Source organism: Mesoplodon bidens (assembly GCF_964165515.1).
Source record: "Mesoplodon bidens genome assembly, chromosome: 1".
Classification (NCBI taxonomy): domain Eukaryota; kingdom Metazoa; phylum Chordata; class Mammalia; order Artiodactyla; family Ziphiidae; genus Mesoplodon; species Mesoplodon bidens.
The window spans coordinates 181,089,372-181,112,447 of NC_138176.1; the positions used below are offsets into that span (position 1 = coordinate 181,089,372).

General features: G+C 35.3%; 1 protein-coding gene across 1 annotated transcript; it reads right to left on the reverse strand.

The window, feature by feature from the left end:
- Positions 1–20,249, reverse strand: AFP (alpha fetoprotein; the record flags this gene model as incomplete). The annotated part of the gene is made up of 14 exons (XM_081231169.1): positions 1–362; positions 1,888–2,020; positions 3,148–3,371; positions 5,002–5,140; positions 5,722–5,819; positions 6,360–6,492; positions 8,074–8,291; positions 10,109–10,238; positions 13,588–13,685; positions 14,606–14,738; positions 15,830–16,041; positions 18,551–18,683; positions 19,631–19,682; positions 20,165–20,249. 14 exons carry the CDS (start codon positions 20,247–20,249, stop codon positions 318–320), a joined length of 1,833 nt encoding a protein of 610 aa, XP_081087295.1. The 3' UTR covers positions 1–317.
- Between the last annotated feature and the right edge of the window lie 2,827 nt (positions 20,250–23,076).

Consider the following 23,076-nt stretch of genomic DNA (forward strand, 5'->3'; position numbering starts at 1 on the left):
TATTTTATATCATATATATACATATATCAGATCTATATCAGATAAACTGATAAGAAGGTCTTCTAATGACATTCTCTGAAGCCTTTGAAATAACCTTAAAGAATTTTGAGTTAGTTGAATCACTAATTTAACATTGTGGGCATTATTTTGTTCCAGGGTTTTTAAATAAGTTTTTTTTTTTTTTTTACTGAATTGCATTTATTTTTAAGAAAAGTATTTAATGTTAGCTCTTAGGATGTATTTAACAATGGATCAATATTTGGGGAGAATCAACATTATAGTTAACCTTATCTGAATTTTTTGTTACCTGAAGTAATTTAAACTCCCAAAGCAGCACGAGTTTTTGAAATCAGTGCTGGACCCTGCAAATTAAAAAGAATCATCAACAAACTAGTGAATATAAAAAAAAAAGAAGCAGACTCACAGATATAGAGAACAAACTAGTGGATACCAGTGGGGAGAGGGAAGGGGGGAGGGGTAATATAGAGGTAAGGGAGCAAGAGGTACAAACTATTAGGTATAAAATAAGCTACAAGGATATATTGTACAACAGAGAATGCAGGCCATATTTTATAATAACCATAAATGGAGTATAATCTTTAAAAAATTGTGAATCACTATATTATAGACCTGTAACATATAATATTGTACATCCACTCTACTTCAATTAAAAAAAGAAATAAATAAAAATAAAATAAATCAGTCAATAAGAATCATCAGATAAAAAAGTAGACCACTGTGCCAGTTGTACAGTTAACTCTCCACTAGCTAGGGGTGAATTCATTGCTTTATAGATTAACCAAGTTAAAAATAAAGATATACAACTCTGATGTCAACAAGCTAGGACAATAGAAGGCAGAAGGAAAACAACTCCACTCTTATCAACAGGAGGTATTGTTTTTCCTATACCAATCTCCAAACTCTTATAAAGCCTCATCCCATCTCTCCCCTTTCTCTACATATCAGTCACAGAAATTAAACGGTTTGCAGAGAAAATACTGCTATGCTACTATTTGTTAATGTTCTCTGCATGTAAATGAGCATGTTCTCAAAACAGAGGACATTAATCTTTTTGTATCATATTTATCAGAAATGGTTTACATAAAATCTATTTTATCAGTTTTGTTTTATCTCATTTCGTTATCTGTGTCCCACCCTCTCCTACCAAAAACATACACATACTAATAAGTACACACACTCAAACCCATGTAATTATATTATCTATTGAAAAACTCAACATTTCTAAATATTATCAAATAACAAAACATCTAAACTTCTACATCATGAGATAATCAAATAAAATTGGCAAAAAGGCTGAATTATAGAATATCTTTTAAAAATATAGTGACGCTGTATTCAAATATATTTAGTAATACAAACTAGAGGCTTGCAAAATGTAGTCAATTTACAAATCCAGCTAAAATTGCTAAATAATTAGATTAAGATAATACCTAATTACTACTCTGTTAATATTCAAAGGCTTGCTCCTGAGTTGAATATACTTTCTATAAATATTCCCCCAATATCCCATGTGCACAATTAATTTGCTATTAAATCCTTTTAATCCATTTAGCTCAAATGATAAATTGTAAGCCAGAAGCTGTCTAAATTATCATCATTTAATTATATATTCACTTTACAGTTTTCTCCACTAGAAAATAAATCAAAATTACTAATTCTCATAATATACTCTAAAATTACACTTCTCTTAATATTTAGTGAGAAAATTGTGATTATTTTTAAATATTATAAAGTCCTTCAATCTATTTCTAAATTAATATTTCTGGCATTATTTTAAAATTATAAATTAGTGGGATACTCTTTTCATTATTCGTTACAAAAAATTCCATACCAAGTATTCTGAGTGTAAACGTGAGCTGCACATACCTCTTCCTCAAAGCAGACTTCCTGCCCTTGGCCTTGGCAACACTTTTCCAGGAGGCCAGAGAAATCTGCAATGACGGCCTCAAGTTGTTCCTCTGTGATTTGTGGCTTTTGCTTCACAAGGTTAATGAGAAACCTATGATTTAAAACAAAACAATATAAAAGAGAAGTCTTCTATGCAATGGTATTTTTCTAAAGCCTTCCTAGGAGAGAACTTTCAGAGCTCTGGCAACCCTTACCCTAAACCCTCATTCCATTAACCCATCACCAGACTCGCCACATATATCTTGGCTAATACTTTATTAGAAAGACTGAGGCGAGAAACATGCTAAATGTTCCATTGGTCTGGACTTGTGCAGGTTATAGATGAAACACTATTTCACAGTTCCACCTTACTTATATGTAGTGAAATGGTCTTTTTCTTATTTGCCTAAAATATTCTTTCCAGTTCTCTCTTCTAAAATATGTCTTATCCATACTCAAAGGCTCCAACTTCCAAACCCTTGTCATTCACATTATCACACCCCTAACCTGAGCACCATCTGTCCTAATTGCCTGTAATACTCATCTGGTAATACATTCAGGATGGAATTAATGTTGACCCAGGGAATAGGGGAGGCTTGCCAGGCGGCATTCTTACTGTACCTAGAAACATGCCTCAGATTGTGACAGAGAAAAAAGGGATGAACAAGTTTTCCAAAAAGAAGGAAGACCTTTTACAAAGTATGGGAGTATGAAAATGCATGGGAATTTGGAGAACATGAGTTACACTGACTTGCATTACTATCATCATTACAGAATGCCTCCCACAATGAACTGAAATATGTATTCCACTTCATAACACCCATATTGCATGGTTGAATCAAATGTTATGATTATTCTCTTCAAAGAGTAAACAGTATGGAAAAAAATTCAAAGGTGTTTATTCAGTGCTTGGAATGGAAGTACCCAAGACTTATGGCAAAGATATATCCTAATTACCTGAAATAGATTGCCCTTTTTCCCTCGATCCCAAGATGCACCACAACAATAGTTTAAAAGGAGACTATTTTTACAAACAGGAAATTATCTGCCCCAGTGAATTTTTCCAGACTAGAGGCTATGAAGACTCTGAGACAAGACTATTCTGAAGGTCACTTTAAGTGCTTTGGAGTAATAATTTTCTCCTGGTGAGCCCAAGGGTGTTGGGTGTATGAAGTAGAAATCTCAATCACTATTTAGTGTTGTCAGTCTTCTCCATGCTAGCAAATACCCATTTCTTACTGTTGCTTCATTGTTTGCAGTGCTACACCCTGAGCTTGGCACAGATCCTTATGGAAGATGAACTTGTCATCAGAGAATGGCGGAGAAATGTATGTCTCATCCACCACCAAGCTGCTGAAACATGGCCTCCTGTTGGCGTATGAAGAAGTGCAGCACTGGCCAACCCCAGGGTTTACAGGAGTCTCTTCATGTCTGATGCATAACAGTCCAATAATAAGGTCAGCCTAATTAGGAGAATGAGAAAGAAGAAAGCAAGGAGATGGAGCATCAGCCATAGAATTGATTCAGCAAAATTGTTGCAATAGTGTTTAATGTCCAGTAACTTATAATTAATTTACAGGAAAATTTGCTGTCTGTGTAGGGATCATGTGCTGCTAAATTGTAGATTCTTATTTACCCATTTGTTTGGGATAAACTTCAGCATTTAGTGACCAATGTTCCACAAGTGATGTTGAAGAGAGCCACTTTAGCTATTTGTGCCAGCGATTTGAAACACATTTTTAGTTACATACATACTTCTGAAGGGGAAAAGTCTCTGAAATCAATACATGGCCTACATTTTCCATGTATATTTAGTTGAGCTTTCCATTTTATTTTTGGGATTCAGAGAATCACTTTCTGAAGGTAAGAATAACACAAACCTAACCCTTTCACATATGTACATACATACATATGTACAGCTAATATGTAGTCCTAATTGTAAAGAAATAAGATGTGTGTGTATGTGTCTGTGTGTGAGTCTGTGTGTCCTTAAGGCTTTCCTAATGTAGAATTCGCCTACATTCCACACTTCAGAGATATTTCTTAAACACCTAATAATAACTTGTAACAAGGGCCAACATATTTTGTGGGCATACTATGTATCAGGCTAGTACTGAGTGAGTCACACGATTACCTCATTTAAGACAGCCATCCTAACTTTATTCTCAAATGTCAGATGAAAATTCTCAAGCTTAGTGAGATAACTAGCTTTCCCAGAGTGACAAGACTCACAAGTGGTGACAGTGGGATGGGAATGTAGGCAGGAGGCCCCCAGAACCTATACTCCTGAACCATTACGCCATCCTGTGCCCCTGCATCCTCCCAACATGTGGGATTCAATAAATGACAAAGATGATGCTTAATCACAGGAAAGTTTCTTTTCACTTCTAACCTTTGACAAAAAATTCCAGGACATGAAGACTGACTAGCAAATGACTCCCCATCATCAAAAAGAGGAAAAGTGAAAAAAAAAAAGATACACAATTTAATTCACATTTGTGACTTCAAGGGAAAAAATAATAAAAAAATTCAACCTGTAATCATATGTATGACACTAGTGACATTAAGAAGTAAAGATTTTTGGCATTACCAACTGGAAAGTCATTTTACTATTCAGAACATGGGACCTACATGTTCTGTACCCTGCACCCTGTCAAAGGGAATAAATTGTCCCTAATATCATCATAAAAAATTAAACTATAAAAGACAAAAACATAGGTATGGCTAAAAACAAAATAGCATATTTTAATCTGTCAAAGTTGAAGCTTTTTCTGTTTTAACATTAAAGTAGGTATTTGGTGAAATCATGAACTGAGTGACGTGTCAGTCTTTCTGTCTCCCCTGTATATAACGCTTGCTTGTTTGTTGAATAGACGCACTGCACTTCTACCAGCCATTCTAGAAGGACAGGAAGCTTGCCCACATGCCAACCATTCAGAGCCGAGTTCTTACACCCCTTCAACTGCAACTAATCCAACAAGTCCAGGAAAGCCATCTCCACACTGGTTTTTCCCATTTCCCCTAAATGGGAATTATAAGACTATTTCAAGCCCAACAGGGCAGAAACAGGATGGGACTAAACAAAACACTCACCGCTCCCTCACCACAGGCCAATTGTTTGTCCTCACTGAGATGGCAACAAGTGGCTCCCGCGGTCGCCATTTTCCTGGTCAAGGTCATCAGCTCAGCTGGGGTCAGCTGAGGGGCCTTCTTTGTGTAAGCAACAAGAAACCTGGAAGAAGCATTTTTCACCAAATCTTGCTGAGTCCTTCAGGAGTCTCTGGACCCTCATTCCTTCTCAAAGACCCTCTTTTGGCATCAGGGGACATGAAATCAGCTCATTTGTTTCACCCACATGGTACCTGGACTGACGCTGGAGGTGCATTTACTCTGATAAGCATTCCCTCCCCTCTTCTTACACCAACAGATCACAATGGGAAAATAAACGCTGGGCAGCAGGCTGACTCCTATTCCCAACCTCAGAAGTTTCCTCGATATGCACTTTGATCTTTTGGTGCTTTAACTATGACAGGCTATGATAGAATGGGTATCTTTACTGCAAAAATCTGCATGCTTTGGGGAACCCAAAGCCAGTACCACAGATCAGGCTTCACAGGCCATCTGTTGCTCCTAAAGAGAGAGAACTGGGGAAGGCCACCTTCTGGAACTGGAAACTGGGTGATCAGATTAAAAGACCTCCAGTCCAACATAGGGGCTGGAATTAGGGTAGCCATGGGTGATTAATTTAGATGGGTCTTTCCCTCACTAGTTAATTATCTTAAATCACTCAAAATACTGTTTAAAAGAGCATACGCATTTTGTAAGTAATATTCTCCTAATTTCTGGAAGAGGCCGCAGCTTCGCTTTGCCAGCGCTTGGCTCTCCTGGATATATTTCTCTAACTCTTCTTCCTGAAAATACAAGCATTATTACATACATTTTTTTCTCTTTCTGCACACATAACTTTGTATGTAAAAATTGGCCAGTAATAGTTTATTCTATTATGATACCAATCTTAGAGAAACCACTTTTAGAGGGTTTTTTAATATTAAAGATGAATTGTGAGAATTAAGGCAAATGAACTTTAGGGAGATTAAGTTTAAAACTTTGTGAATCACCAAGTTATTTGATGGCAGAACTCAAACTTTGGGTAAAAAGTTACAATTCTTTCTGTACAAGATTCTTGCCTTTCTGGAGTGGAGCTATTCAAAAATGAATATTATTTTTATTCTGTGCATCAAAGAAGTTTTGGTTAAAACATTCTTATTTCTAAAATAAGCCAATATTTGTTGACTACTAGTTAATCACTACTTAATAGCTAGATAGCTAGTTAGTAGACATAACTAACTAACTGCTCATTAGCAGTTAGATGCTTTCAAACAAACAGCACTTTTAATGCATGATATCCATCTAGTTTTCCAGATTTTCCTTAAAAAACTAGAGCATTTTACCCCTTTATCCTGGCATTCAGGAGGGTTTTCAGACTGGGAACATTTCTCCAATAACTCCTGATATCCTTTAGCAACTCTTAGAATTATTGGGACAGCAAGCTTAGTATGTCTTCTTGAATATTCATAAGTAAATCTGAAATGTGTGAAAAAAATCATGTTATTGGAATTAAGAGACAAATTATACCTGTGTTATATGGCATGCAGAAGTTAAAATGCAAATAACTAAACCTAGAAATCAAATATTATTTCAACTATATTCATGGCAAAGCTATTAATAAAAATTATAATCCCTCAAATTGTTCTAAAATGGTATTCTGTTTTCTTTTGCACTATTCACTTTCAATTATGGACGTGAAATCTATCCATACAACAAATATTTTTCCACTGCCAAGTCTGTGCAAACAATTTCTTTAAGTAGTAAGGATTCAATAATGTATAAGATAAAATGTCTGACCTCTCAAAAGCAGGCATTATAGGGAGACAGAAACCAATAAGAAATAGGTCATCCAATCTTAGGCAGTGATAAATCAATGAATAGAAATAAAGGAAGAAAGACAAGAAGGAAACGGGTGACAATTTAGAGTGTGTGGTCAAGAAAAGTCTCTTTGAGTAGCTCTTTCAGGAGAAAAACCTGGGTGAAGGAAGCCACACAAAGTGTCTGGGGGAAGATCATTCTTGGCTGAGAAAATTTCTACTGCAAAGAACCATTCCAATTGAAGAATGCTTCTATTAAATAAACAATTAGCTTCAGAATGTATGAATGGGTAAATTTAAAGAGAATTCTTGAATTTACTAATTGTATTCCCAGGTTGTAGAAATAGGTCATATTAGTTCTTCCTCCAATAATGTCATTATGGGTTTCTGAAATCTGGAGTTTGTTCTTGTTTGCATAATTTAATTTAGCGGTGCAAACAATGTGTGCATGTCTAATTTTAATCAACAATAGAGTAATATCCTCCAGGAATATTAAAAAGAAAATTGCACCATTCTTTTCATTACTACATTAAAAGCAGACTCAAATTTAGAAGGACCTTTGGAGATCACTAAGTATAGTGTCCTAAGAGCTGCACAAATCCCTCCTCTAATAGTGCCCACTGATACACACTGTACAATAAAGGAAAATGTGTTAACTGCTTGCTCCCCTTAAAGGCAAATAGAATGAGAATATGTCTTGTCAATTACAACTACCATACTGCAAATGTCTCTAAATGTCTTTTCACTTCCTTAAAAAAATAAAACATGTATTCAATAAATAGCAAATAAACTGCTACAGTGAAAGCCCTTCTATCTAGCATTATCTATTAAGTTATATTTGGGGGGAAAAGTTTTTAAAACATGCACAGTGAAAAAGCACATTCTTAATTATGAGCCCTTCTTATTACAAAAATATCCATATCCTATTCGGAAGTTCAATGGTAGTCTTTACATGAGTAATCCATACAGGGATGACAATGCTTCTGATTCCAGAGAAACTGATACAAAAAAAATGCATCCTCATAAGCAAGCCAGTTAATAACAGCAGCGGTGAAAGTCTCATCAGTATAAGATAGACCCTATTCCTTATTTCCTAGTTATTTCCTCCAACTATATTTTGGCTTAGAACATTCTAGCATTATCCTCATATACTGAGTTCAGAAACCCTTTCAACAACACAAAGCTGTCAGTCACATCATAATTTTTACTTGTGTGAACATACATTTACAGAGTGTGTTACCTTGCCATGTAGAGATCTTTTTCCCTTGAAGAAAGTTGGTTGAAATCTGTCTCTCCTAAAAACCTATTTAGAGTTGGAGATAAGCCTTCAGGTTTGTCATCATTTTCTGCATGAATTATGCAATGACCAAGTTCAAGTGTGGTGGGTAATTTGCAGCATTCTGCTATTTTGCTTGACAGAATATCTTGCTGAGAACATATGTAGGACATAATTTTTTCCTGTAATAGAAAAATAAAGTCTAAGTTTTAAACATTTATTCTTTAATTCAGGACCTCATGGCCAGTCCTAGGAAGGAAAGAAGGAAGGAAGAAGACATTTACCTTGTCTCCCATTTTAGTGCTTTCTCCCTACTCTACCTTTCCTCACTCCTTTCCACCTAGCCTTGTTTGTTCAATTCTTCTTTTCATAGTTGTCAACTAAAATCTACTATTTTATTCTAATAGCAAGCTTTTAAAAACAAAAGAAAAATGTACTCCTCAAACCAAATGACATGCACGTTGATGCATATCTTTCTATTAGTATTGAAATTTGGTAGTAAACATTTGCTGTTTATATAACCCTGCAGTAACCGATTATGACCTCCAGAGGGCAGTCTATAGATAATGAAATGCACGTAAGTGGCCAGAAAGAAGCCGAGCTTAAACGTACTTGTCAAAGGACTGAAAATTCTATGCATTCTCACCAGGAACAATTAGAACCCATTATTCAGCCATTAAAATCCAATTTATATACCATACTTTTAAATTATTTTTTTCACTTTAATGGAGAAGGGTGGTTTGAAATCCAAAAATTGAAAAAAATAAACTTTAAAAAATGAGTATACAAATTAGTAAAATAGTCAACTAAAACTGATGCAACTTATATCAAAGAAAAATAAACTCATTCTTATTACCATCCTAATATGAAGGTAAATGCTTCTAAAAGGAAAAATAAATGATATAGGAAAATTTGTCTTGGAGGCAGCCCCAACTACTGACACCAGGATTCTCTGCCTGGGCCCAAAGACTCACCCTCAGGTCTCCCCTACAGCCTTGGCTTCTTATTGGTTTTCAAGTGTATCTCAGCCAAATTGCCGTGGACTGGCTGAAAGGAGCATTCTACCCTCACATTCAACCTTCTGGAAACCATATTCCAGCCCTGGTTTCAAGCCACCGAAATATCTAGGAGCAATGATTCTAAGCCTCCTTGAAGAAGAAGGTGTATCACAGGGGACCAGAGAGGGAATAATTTGGGGATAGACAGGCCTCCAACATCTAGGAAGCCTAGGGTGGCCCGAAATAGACCAATGCCACACTGCTTAAATCGCAACTGACTATGGCATGCTTGAGGATTCTGTTTTTGGGGTATTTGTTTTTGGTTTTTAATTCTCCTAGAGCCCTTATTCACACCTCTCCATGATGGCTAGCTTTTTGCCGTATAGAATAATATCTTGTGTTATTTTTTATGTTTCTTTTATTATTTTGTTGTATTCATGTAATAGCTCTATGTATATAATATAGAGTGCCTTCCATGTGCCAGGCATGGTGCTGATGGCCTATGGAAATAACAGTAAACCAAAGACAGTCTGTAACCCCAATGAGGTCACATGTCTTATCTCTCTTATCAAACTATACATTTCTTGAAACCAGCTTATGCCTTCCTAACAGGTATGCCCCACAGTGGCTAGCACATAGAAAGTATTCAATATTTATTTATCAAATGAAAACACAAATGGGTGAAAAAGCAATATATTAAAAATAGAGTTTCCCCCCCCCCCAAATTCTGTGTGGAGACCTCCAGAGAGGTTACCATCTCCTTTAGAAGTAAGAATGAATGGACACTGGTCTAGGAAGAGGGGCGCATCCCTTAAGTGAAAAGCAGAGTCAACAAAAGAGATTCAAGTTTTACTATTAAGAAGTCTGTAACTTCACTCAGTCAGCTAGTTTCCACATTCTATGACCAACTCACGGCAGACACCCTTCTCCCATTTAGAATGAGAGCAAAATAAAGAAAAGGGAGTGGAAATATCTCTTTTATAGGAGGCAAGACTCTTCACCCCATCCTGCAGACACTCCAGCACATTTCCTCTGCAGCATTCCTTGTGTACGTGGGCCACATCCACAACCAGTTTCTGAATTTCAGTAAAATTAGCTTTGGGAAACTTTTGACTCAGTTTAGTAACAGTTCTAAGGGGAAAAAAAGAATAAGAAATCAATCTTGGTTATCTATCAAAATTAAATAACGACAGGAATAAAGACGCAGACACAGGGAATGGACTTGTGGACATGGGAGGGGGAAAGGTAAGCTGAGACGAAGTGAGAGAGTGGCATGGACATATATACGCTACCAAATGTACAATAGATAGCTAGTGGGAAGCAGCCGCATAGCACAGGGAGATCAGCTCGGTGCTTTGTGACCACCTAGAGGGGTGGGATAGGGAGGGTGGGAGGGAAACGCAAGAGGCAAGAGATATGGGGATATATGTATACATATAGCTGATTCACTTTGTTATACAGCAGAAACTGACACAACATTGTAAAGCAATTATACTCCACAATACAGATGTTAAGAAAACTTAAATAACATTTATAGAGTATTAGTATAGCTACAGCTCCAAGGATAAAAGACCAATATGTTCTTGTTTAAAAAGAAAAGGAAAAGTGTTATGTCTTCTTAATTCTAGCCCAGTCTTTCAAGACAGTGGCTCTATAAACTGTGATCTGGCCCTACAGAAGGCTTAGAAGTGATTTATCTTTTCCTAAAACCTTTCCTGTGAATTTTAATGATATCTATCTTTTTGCTGTTCAACCCTGATGCTGAGTATTGGGGATCATTGCTGCGAGAGGGTGGGAAAAAATTAAAAAGGATAAACAATTAAGAAATGGAAAATTCTATGGGAACAATAATCATTCCTTTACTTGGGAGAAAAAAATACATCTTAGAATATAGGGAAGGATGCATATGTGCATATCAACGGGACAAGAAAGTGGAGCAGACTAAGCACTCAAATGTGTCATCATACCAAGACATGTAGTGTGACCCAAAAAGGAAGTAAGAAACAAAAATTCTTATTTCTTCTGCATAGTTCATGTAAATTTTAAGAGATGTCTTGGTGAGACCACTGTGGCCTAGAGCAACTAGTATTGTTGCTGCTACTGATAAAGACGGATTTTCTTTTTAAATTGAGAGCATTTAAATTTAATTACTTATGGATAGCAAATGATAAATAATGTCATTATAATAAAATCTTAACTTACATTGTATTACTAAGATAAATTTAACTAAAGCAGATCATGAATCAATCTTTAAGTTTCTAATAGGGTTGGAGGATGGTTAAAGCATAATCTGACCTCTTCCAAGAAGAATCAGTCAGTCTTGGAACTAAATCCTGACTAAAAACTTTAATCTGTCTTCACTATGTACAATATTTTTAAATGTGTCATTTAACAAGCAAACAAATAAATAAACTTTAAATGCATGAGCTTAATACTCTTCAATTAGCAGGTCAGATGTTTTTCTAGGCTAGAAATGTTTCAGCATAAAAGTTGAAGAATACTTTAAACCAGTTATGTAATTTAAAATTTCCTAGTAACCATATTAAAATGTAAAAAGAAACAGGTTAAATTTACTTTAATAATATGTTTTTTAACCCAATATATCAAAAATAATATCATTTCAATATGTAATCAACATTAAAACTTATTTTTTAACCATTTTTTATTGAAGTATAGTTAATTTACAGTGTTGTGTTAGTTTCAGGTGTGCAGCAAAGTGATTCAGTTTTATATATATATATATATATATATATATATATATATATATATATATATATATATATATATTATATAACTGAATATATATATATATATATTCTTTTTCAGATTCTTTTACATTATAGGTTATTACAAGATATTGAATATAGTTTCCTGTGTTATACAGTAGGTCCTTGTTGTTTATAACATTAAAACCTATTAATGAGATATTATATATTTTCTTTTTCATACTAAGTCTTTGAAATCAGGTTTTACACTTAGAACGCAGTTCCTCATTTGCAGTAGCCACATTTCAAATGCTCAGGAGCTTCGTGTGGCTAGTGGCTGCCGTACTGGCTAGTGGAGCTCTAAACTACTGGTAATTCTGATTCCTATACTTGACCTCAAATCCTCAGTTGTCAGGACACCGACAATTAGAGATCACTGACATAGCAGACAAGTAGGTGTAATGGAAATAAATTATGACAAGGATCACCAGCTGTATAAAAATAAATAAATAAAATAAAATGGAAAAAAAAAGAAAGAAAAATCATGAAAAGGATCTAGAAAAACTTTGTTCTCATGACAAGTAGTGTGGTCTTGGATAAACTGCTTTAATCTGTCTGGACCTCAGGTTACTCAGGTGTAAAAATGAAGAGGTTGAACTACCTGATTCAATTGTTTGGGCTTTTGTTGTTGTTGTTGTTGTTTAATATTCCTCTCATCCTAACAACAAAGATAGATGAGATAGAGATAAATTAGATAGATGAAAGGTAGATAAATGATAGATTAGATACATAGATAGATAGATAGATAGATAGAATCAAGGGAAAAGAGAAAAGGCAAATATGCTAAGTGTAAGAGTTAATGCAGTCAGTTGAAAAACTCCAAATTTGCTTCTGAGCTTTTTAGCAGCTGGGACAAGAAAAGACTTCAGTGAGTTACATGCTTTCATCAGTTAGGAAAATAAATGCCAGTTCTTCAGAAATGACTATTTTGTTTTCCTCTGGACAATGGATTCTAATATTATTGCCTCAAGTGAATATTTTCATAAAAAGCAACAATTGACACAATGGACTTTTATAGCAGATTAGGAAGCAGAGTTAATGTAAAGAATTTCTTGTTAAGCCAGAAATTTTAAATGATACTTAGAGAAGGCTAATCTACCTTGTAGAGAATCTAGGAAAATGTGGTATATCTGCTTAAGATCATTCCATCAACTTAAAAAAAAAACAGTTTAATAACATATGGAGATCATAGATCAAAACCATTGTGTCGGGTACTGGGAAGAAGGCAAACTTGTTACCACAGAACCTTAAAATTTCTTGCAGATATAAAGCATACAAACAAGCACAAATGAAAAGAGAAACAACTGGAATTTTTGAGCACTTCTTTTAGACCATAACACACATCAAAAAGCATATATCTCAATGAACTAATGCATAAAAAATAATAAAAGGTAATACTTCTCTAAAAAAAAAGTGTAGTATAATTATGAGGTGTAAATTGATTGCAGTCCAGAACTTGAGTATCTAGAAGAATAGGTAAAAAGCATAAATCTCCAAAGTCTTCTCAAGTGTTATCTCATGTAGACTTTAATAAGTGTTAAACAGCAGACTGATCTGTTCCTCCCAATCCTAGGATTTCATGATTCTAATCACATTAGCTCTCATCAAAGGAAGCTTCATTCCCTACAACAGTAACAATGTGAAAAATGGACTCAAACTGCAAAATGGGAGTTTTGCAGATCTCACCTTCTTCCCTAGATAGAGCTTAAACTTACATGGCTCGGAAGGTTCGGGATCCAAACTTTCTCATTACTGCACATATGTGTTGATTTAACAAGCTGCTTTCTCTTAATTCTTTTGTAATTGATGCTGCCTAGATAGAAAAATGAGGTGTCAAGAAAGGATGTATTTCCCTTTATAGGCTCTAATGATTAGAAAAACAACAGATACAACTAAAACATGAAACTATAAGAATTTTTGCTAAAACATAAATGCAATATATCTTTGCAGAACTTTATTCATTCTTTCTTTTAGATGGGTTTATATACATCTATGCCAGGTTGATTTATTAAAAATATCTTGAAACAGAAACCCTTGTAACTTTCATACTTGAGATAATGAATAAACAACTGTAATTTTGAACAAATTGAAGCCTGATAATTTCTTAAATGTCTTCTCAGTAACAAAATGTAAGATTGCATCACAGCCTGACAGTCTGGGAATAGTCACAGTTCTTAGGAATTTTGTTACAGGACTTCAGGCAGCAAGTAATTAATCGTGGATGTTGTTCCAGCTCTCCAAAACCTAAGAAAACTATTTGCGTCTCTAAACCTAAGTTTCCTTCTTTGTTAAATGACAACAAGATTTACACCTCGAATTTGTTCTAAGGTTTAAAAGAAATAATAAATATAAAGCACTTATCATGCTTCTCGTTCACCTTTTTTTCTCTTCTGCTCTTTTTCCTTCTGCTCCATCTTCTTTCACTTGCTTCCTTCACCTCTTACTCTTCTCTCTTTCATTTATGTTATCACCTCTACCTCTGTCTTTCTTTATCTCACCAAACTCACTTCCTTAACAATAAAATGATTGTTGGCTGAATGAATGGATAAAGGAATGAATAAAAAAAGAGCAAACCCAGTGTTTTTAGCCCAAAGAAGAGCAGAGTGCTGAGGGCTCTATTTTGAAAATGATACTCTGCCCACAGAGCATATTTCCATTTTTAACTTTGTTTGGTTTTAGTAAGTCATAGCCAGATTGAAGTTATTGGTTCAGATATGCACACAAATACAATACCTTTGTCTGGAAGCATTCAACTGCATTTTCGGCTTTGCAGCAAGGTGGAATTATTTTGTCATATTGAGCAGCCAAAGAAAGAATTGTAGGTGCATATAGGAAGGGGTGCCTTCTTGCTATCTCATAGACGTATCTGTGAAATGAAAAGGAGCAGTAAGATTTACAAACACATTAAAATAGGACTGCTACTGCTTGGAACTGGACTCTGGAATTGTTTAAAGATTCGGAAAATAGTCATATTTTTTTCCACGTGCTGTCAAAATTTTCCTCACTAAAGATCCTCCAAGAAAAGGAAAAATCTATTATGAGGTTATAAGAGCAAACTAGGCAAAAACGCTGATTATGATTCTTATGAAAATATCCTTTTCAATAAGCCTACTCAGCTATGTTTCGGGGTCAACAAGGCCAAACCTCCACTAAGTAAAAGAGAAAGGTGGAGTCTTTTTTCTCATCAGTTCAGGACGAGATTATCCATGCTGGCAGTCAACATAGCAGAGATGTTCTAAGGGCAGGCTCTATATTTCTCTGGATTAGGCAGCAATGTGGAAGGTAGAAGTGATTAAGAGTTAAACACGGGCTTCCCCAACAGAGAACCTGGGTTCAAATCCCAGCTTGGGAATGTACTAGTGGTCTGCCCTCATCCAATTGTCTTAACCGTCTAAGCTTCAATTTCCTCATCTGCAAAATAGGAAGAAGAAAAGGAATGAAGAGGAAGAGGACAAGGAGACGATAGGCTGTTTGTGAGCATTAATATGATCATACATGCCAAGCGCACGTGTTCTTAAAACATCCTAAGTGCTCAATAAATGTTAGACACTCTTATATACCTTAAACATTCCTGGATCGCTAACATTTCCTATTTTCAGGCAATTTGGTGAACACAAAACACCAAATATTTGGCTCTGGAAGGAGTCATTTTGTGCCACACTAATATATTCTTGGGCAAGCTAAAATTAGAGAGAAAAAACAAGGTGTATCTAAGAGGCTAAAGGAAAAACTGGTGGGTCTCCTGTGTGGTCTATACCCATCTATCTACGTGCTGTGGAGACAAAGTTACACTTAATGTTTCTCACCTAATCTCGTAGGGCAGGAGCTCAGCAGATGCCACACCAAACATTATTTCTCCATGTTTTAGAATACAGCCACAAATTGCAGAATTTGTAGATTCTGCTTGGTACTGCACTCTTTCTGGGGTCTTATCTACCTTTAAAATTGGATCCTTACCGGTTCATAAATAGCTCCCTGTCTTCTTCATATGCTTTACAACTTGTGACAGGTTCTGGAACTTGGAAAGGTGGGATGGATGCTGGAACATCCTTTTTGTGTGCTAGGAAACAGTCATGTCTTTCCTCTCCACTTTGGCTGCAGCAGTCTGAAAGCCCATACTTTTCAGGAATTTCCTTTTCATGGCAAATTTCTTCCAGAAAGGCAGATACCTATAAGATTTATTTTTAATGAAAGACAACTAATTTTACCTAAAAATGCTGTAAAACACATGAAAAGTTTTCTAATATTTAAAGTCAGAATGGTAGATTAGGAAAATAATTCCCCCTACAAATTCCAATATATTTAGTTTCAGCCTGATGGGATAGCTTTCTTTTATGTGTTTGGAAAATGGAATTTAGTTTTCAACCTTAAATAATACACATGCCTATTAGACAAAATTATTTTATCTTAAAAGGGGGACATAGATACTCCATCTGGCATTCTTATTATGAGACACTGATATAAAATTGGATATTATTTTCACATAAAAATCAAAATATTTTGAAACTGAATAAAAATAGCTTCAAATACTTTTAATGGGTCTAATTATAGATTTGGCTAAAATGTTTTAGGGAATTCCCTGGCAGTCCAGTGGTTAGGACTTGGCGCTTTCACTGCTGTGGCCTGGGTTCAATCCCTGGTTAGGGAACTAAGATCAAAAAAAAAAAAAAGTTTTAAAATGTACATGGTAAGTGTTTAAAATCCTTCTTGTTTGCCTTAGCTTTACCAAAATCAGGTGATGACACCACTAGTCTGATGAATGCCTCTGAGGAATACGTGTGGTTCATTCATCTCAGGAAACTTTTTTTTTTTAATTTTTTGCTTTATAACAAATTTAATCAGTTATACATATACATATGTTTCCATATCCCCTCCCTTTTGCGTCTCCCTCCCACCCTCCCTATCCCACCCCTCCAGGCGGTCACAAAGCACCGAGCTGATCTCCCTGTGCTATGCGGCTGCTTCCCACTAGCTATCTACCTTACGTTTGGTAGTGTATATACGTCCATGCCGCTCTTTCACTTTGTCACAGCTTACCCTTCCCCCTCCCTATATCCTCAAGTCCATTCTCTAGTAGGTCTGTGTCTTTATTCCTGTCTTACCCCTATGTTCTTCATGACATTTATTTTTCTTAAATTCCATATATATGTGTTAGCATACAATATTTATCTTTCTCTTTCTGACTTACTTCACTCTGTATGACAGACTCTAGGTCTATCCACCTCATTACAAATAGCTCAATTTCATTTCTTTTTATGGCTGAGTAATATTCCATTGTATATATGTGCCACATCTTCTTTATCCATTCATCCGATGATGGACACTTAGGTTGTTTTCAGGAAACTTTTAATTTAGCTTTTATAACTGCTAATATTTAGAGAATCCTGGAAATCTTAACTAAGACTTCCAGTTCCCAATCCACCTAAAAAGCATGCCTTTAAGTTTACAATGGTAAATCACTAATCTGTAACAGCACCTTGGATGTCTCATTGGATGTTAAGTTGCAATATAAAATGTATTTTGTTTATTTCACATGTCAAGCTAAAAATAGAGATGCCTACCAGGGATTTTTATTTAAGTCATCAATTTCAGAGTTGTAAAGTACTTTATATCTTTAAAGGGCGTCTCCTTTACAATATTGCAGATACATCATTTTTTGGCTACTTCACTGGCTCCATCATGTCAGAGGATTCTCTGGGCATTTTGTCCCAGAACTGGTAGCTCTAATCATTTTAAAGTTCTTAATTCTTTTCTATATTGAGATAATAATAAACACTAATAACTGTTATTTATTAATCTGCTACATTAGGATATCCTATAATAAAAAAGTAGTCACTGTTTATCTGAAATTTAAATTTAAGTTGAATTGAATTTGAAATTCAAATTTGTTGTTGTTCGTTTGTTAAATCTGTCAACCCTAATCTATGCTATGCACCTCACATTCACTATAGTGTATAGTATAATGAAGTCACTGAGGGTGTCAGTTCTGGAGCCAGATGACATAATTTAAATCCTGGTTCTGGGCTCCCTTAAGAAAGTTGTTTAACCTCTCTGTGCCTCACCTTCTCCAACTGAAATATTAGCATCTATCTCCTAGGATTATGGTAAAGATTTAATAAATTAATATTTGCAAGCAAAGCTGATATTCTACCAATAAGCCCCAATCAGGGTCTCTTGGCTCACTGGACATTGATTCTGATTCATCAATGCTATGTTCCATGTCACAAAGTATTTTGATTATCAATGGATATGTAACACTCCTGAGAATAATTCCTGTCACATTGTGTGCTTAATAAAAATTAACCCCTGCTACCATTATCATATCAATCTCCATGACAACCTAGAAATGGAAGTTATTATTTTTCCTCACTTTATATATAAGGAAACTAAAGCTCAATGAAGTTAAGTAATATGCCCATGGTCATCCAGATACTCTGATTTCAGAACCTTAGCTCTTAGTCACCATGCTTATATTGTCTCTTTACAATAGACACCCATTGTTTTCTCCTCTGCTCTCTCCAGCAAATCAGAATTAACCTAAACCTCCTTTCATAAAACAGGTCTTGAGATATTTAAATGTATTTATTTCTTATGCAGTCCCTGCATCTTCTCTTCTGCATGCTGAGTTTTGGTCAAATATCACAGTGCTTTTTAAAAAATATATTATTATTCACTCACCTGGTTTTCTAAACACCCTGCAGGCTGCTCACTGCCAGTGGATTTCTCTATTACAGTCAATACATCTTTCACCATTTGATTTACTTCCTTGTAAGTGGCTTCTTGAACAAACTGGGCAAAAAATATGGTAGCTCTGAAACAAAAATACATATGAATGCTTAAGGAACAGACTTATCAATCTTTTTCTCAAGGTTAGTTTTTGTTTGTTTTTATTGTCTGTTTTGTTGTGACCTGTTTAGGAGATCACTTTTGCTAAAAAAGTATGTGAAATTTTAGCCATCCAGGAAGAAATGTCTGTCTTCTTCTTGTCCCCTTCCCCCATAAATATATATATATCTGTTAACAATGAAAATAAGTGGATTTCCCCTAAGAGTGGTTCCTCCTTTTATGGTCATCCACCCACTGCAATGTCTCCATAATTGAAGGTATTTATAGCTTTTGTAATTTTTTGTTTTTTGGTTTTTTTAAGCAAAGAATTGGTCATTAGACCTCTACCTGTGTCTACTACCAACGTGATCAAGGTCTGATCATGGATTGACCCAAAGCGATGCTTTTGCAGGTTTCTGTGTGCAACCAGTATCTGTAACACACGACTTTAAATTCCTTATTAGAAACTTCAGAAGTGTGGGAAAGAAAGACAGCATTCAAGGGAACAACATACCTTCTACAAATAACCAAAAATAGAACATTTTACCTCCCATTATGTGCTGCTAGGATTAAATAGTATTCAGAATAGAGAATATGGTAATGTCATCCTATTGGTATTGATGAGAAAAATTCCTGAATTCATACATAGTTGCCATCAATCAGACATTCTTCTTCAGTTTCTAAAATCTGATTTTGTTTGTCCCATCTCTTTACAAGGAATCTACAGTTTGGGGTTAATATCTAAGGCATGCGGTAACAGTTCAACCTCTTCAATATCAATTTGATAATCAACATAAATAATTTTTCTTAGCATTGTCTAGTTTGCTTTCACACTTTTAAAAACTCATAGGGCTATCCAACTTTATTCAATTACTTAACTAAAATTTTCATTGCTTTGCATATTTAAAGTGCATTTATACAAGCAAAACTTACAGGTCAACTAAATTCATCTCTGCAGAGCATGGGGAAGAATCCAATATGGAAGCTGGAAAGCAAGATAAACTTCATGAGAAATGATATTTTCAACTGCAATCAGGAAAGTAATCGTTGTTAGATGTAAATGTTTATGTCTAAGTTAAAACTATACAATTTTAGAACTGAGAGGACATTAGGAATCATGTATCCAAGCATCTTAATTTTGTACTTGAGAAAACTAAGAAACTAAGGAATAAAGTTAATGAGAATAATTTATAGTAGACAACACTAAAATTCAGATTTTGTATCTTCCAATTTCTTGGAACCATTGAACCATTCACAGGTAACATTAAGCACTGCCATGATTTTGTAAAACTCTTGTACTCTTATAAATATACAAGTTTATCATTTATTTAATGATATTCACCAATTAAATATTTTTCCTCTGTGTCGAACAGTAAGTACGATAAATAAATCAAGGCAAATGAATAAAAGCAAATTTAAGAATTTTCTTATAGGAAAAAGACAAAAGAAAAGCAGAAAACATCTTACCTATTCCATATGCATTTTTCTGCATTGTTCTGGATTCAGTAAAATTTAGTAGAAAAATTAAAAATATTGATACCTCCCACTTCATGGTTGCTAGTTATTTTGTTGTTGGTGATGATGATGGGGGCAGAATATTGAAAATCATGCTGAAATTCTTTTATAGTCTTCTCTAGCAATGCCTGTTAACTAGTAATCTTCTGTTGGTATATCTGTTACTTTATTTCCTTATGTTCCAAATGGGATGACTTGCTAATAATTAACAGCACAGGGATTATTTGTGTTTTATGTTCAAGGACACAGACCTCTTTTGGGTGGAAAAAGGGGGGAAAACTTGCAAATTCCTTCCATTTTGCAAATATAACAAATATTCTTCTCAAACTACAGAGTATTCAAGGAGGTGACTTTTCCCTAAATTGCACAACAGAAGTTAAGAGGGCCATAGACAAAAGACATCAGACTTTGTATGAAATTCAACTAAATGCATTAACTCATTACTGCCATATTATCAGTAGGACAGTACAGTGTCATGGTGCAACATGAGGGCTTGGGGACCAGGGTTGACTTTTTGCCCTACCACTTATCAGCTACATAACTTTGGATGAGTTGTTTAATTTTTCTGAGCTTAATTTTCATCATCTATAAAATAATGAGAGTGACAGAATTCTTTCATGATTAAATAAATTAATGAGTGGAAAGGGCTAAGAATAGGGCCTTTTGCAGAATGGCACTTAATAGATGGGAGTTTTATTTATTCACTCAACAAAAAGAGGAAGTCTGCATACCAGGCACTGTTCTTTGATAGAAATAATCAACAACAAGAAACAGGCACCACCCCTGTTCTTATTGAGTTTACCATATAACAGGAGAGACAGACAGTTATTATCAACAATCACAACACGGTGTGATAGATGCAGTGATAAGTAGAGTAAGAAGAGGAACACCTGACATCTTTGGAGGGAGTCAGGGTAGGCTTCCTGGAGGAAACAACCTCTTAGTGGGGACCAGTAGAAAAACTGAAGGTGGGCCAAACAAAGACGGAGGGAAGTGTCCAAAGCAAATTAGAAAGCTGTGGAAAGGCCCACTAGTGAGGGCCAGCACAGTATATTTAAGGAACTGGAAGAAATGCAACTGCAATGAGATACAAAGTTTAAAGATGAGGAAACTTACTCTATAAAGGGAATTTCTGGCAAAGTGAGCGGGGCCACATCTCAAAGACCTTTTAAATCAAGTTTACGCTTCATCCTAAAATAACAGAGACTACAAAAGGGAGCTAATAAAAATCACATTTGTGCTTTGAAACCACCTCTTTATTATAAAAGGAGACAAGATTGTGATAAAGAGAACTGTTAGGAAGTTTTTATAATAATATGGTCCAGTAAGTGTCCTGGATGAGGGTAGTGCTAATAGGAATGAGAGTTGTGGATGAATGTAAGTGATATGAATGAGTTAAAATCAAAAGGACTTACTTACTGAGTGTGTGTTCAGGTTTGCATATATCAAAGTTTAAGGCAGAGTGACCAGTCCACTCTGGTTTATGCCTGTTAACTTAGTGTAATTATTAAGCAGAACACCCTGGTTTGCAAGTTTGAAGTAAGACCTCCACTAGAGCAGCTGATGGGCAGTTGAATAGTACTTCTTAACCTCTGCAACAAGATCAAAGCTGGAGATGGAGATTCAGAAATCATCAGCTTTTAGACAGTTATAGCCACATGATGGGATGAGAAAGAGAGATGGTAGTGAAAAGAGGTACCCTGAGAAACACCCAATTTTAAAAGACAAGCAATAAAGAGGAGCTGTGAACCAGAGTTTGTCTACTAACTGCAAACAACCCATGATGTATATGTGTCATTGCTCAAAGTGTTGTCCAAAGTGCACAGTTTACATCAAATGTGTTTCCATTGCTCTAGTTCTGATTGCTTACTTTTTAATAAATCTATGAAACTGCTCAGAAACAGCTTAGCATGGTAAACTGGACTTTTGTATCAGGCAGATGTTAATCTTGGCTGTAACAATTATTAACCATATGACTTTGGGCAAGTAATTTAATCTCTTTGATTCTTAATTTTCTCATGTATATAATGAAAATGATAATATTCACCGGAAGTTTTTTGTGTATAGATGGAATAATGTATTTAAAACGTTTGATACCTAACAGACATTTTTAAAAGACAATAATTTTTATTAGCATGTTAGCATTGCTATTAGTGTTAAATATTAGAGGTACTTTTCTTCAAAGCAATTAAGCTATACATGTGGTTGCTAGAAAATGCCTTCTCTTCAGACAATACTGGACTACTTATTCCTTCTGGGCTCTATTTTGTTCTTGGGTTGAGTGGTTGGGTGTTTGAAAGCTTGGCGGGGAGGGGGACTGTGCTTAATCTCTCTTCCCCTTTCTCAACAATGCTTGTAAAAATTTTATCCATCCTTTAAGGTCGATATCAAATAATTTTCCATGACTGTATCTCTGATTACTCCCTAACTAGAAAAGAATGCTCTCACTTTTGGTGACCTGTAACATCTTTTAGGTTTTTTTCTCTTGGTACTTTTCATCTGACCTTACATCACAGCCATTTGTAAGCTTAGGCAGTTCTTCCTAAATAGTTGACTTCTTGGATTCAAGGACTCACCTTCATGACTCCTGCAGTGCCTAGCACAATGTCTGGCACAAAGCAGAACCTTTATATGTAGAAATTGAGTGGCACTGAATCAGATTTTTGCAGTCAGGATTTATGCACTCACTGTCCTCACTCACTCATTTGACATATTTGAATGACACATCTCTCATACCCTTCTAACCAGAGATCACTACTGAAATGTTTACTTTCAGATTTTCTCTGATAGTCAGGGTCTAGAGGCCCTGAGATAGATATGAGAAGATGACAGTACCTAGGATCATGGTTAGGTGATCCTCATGG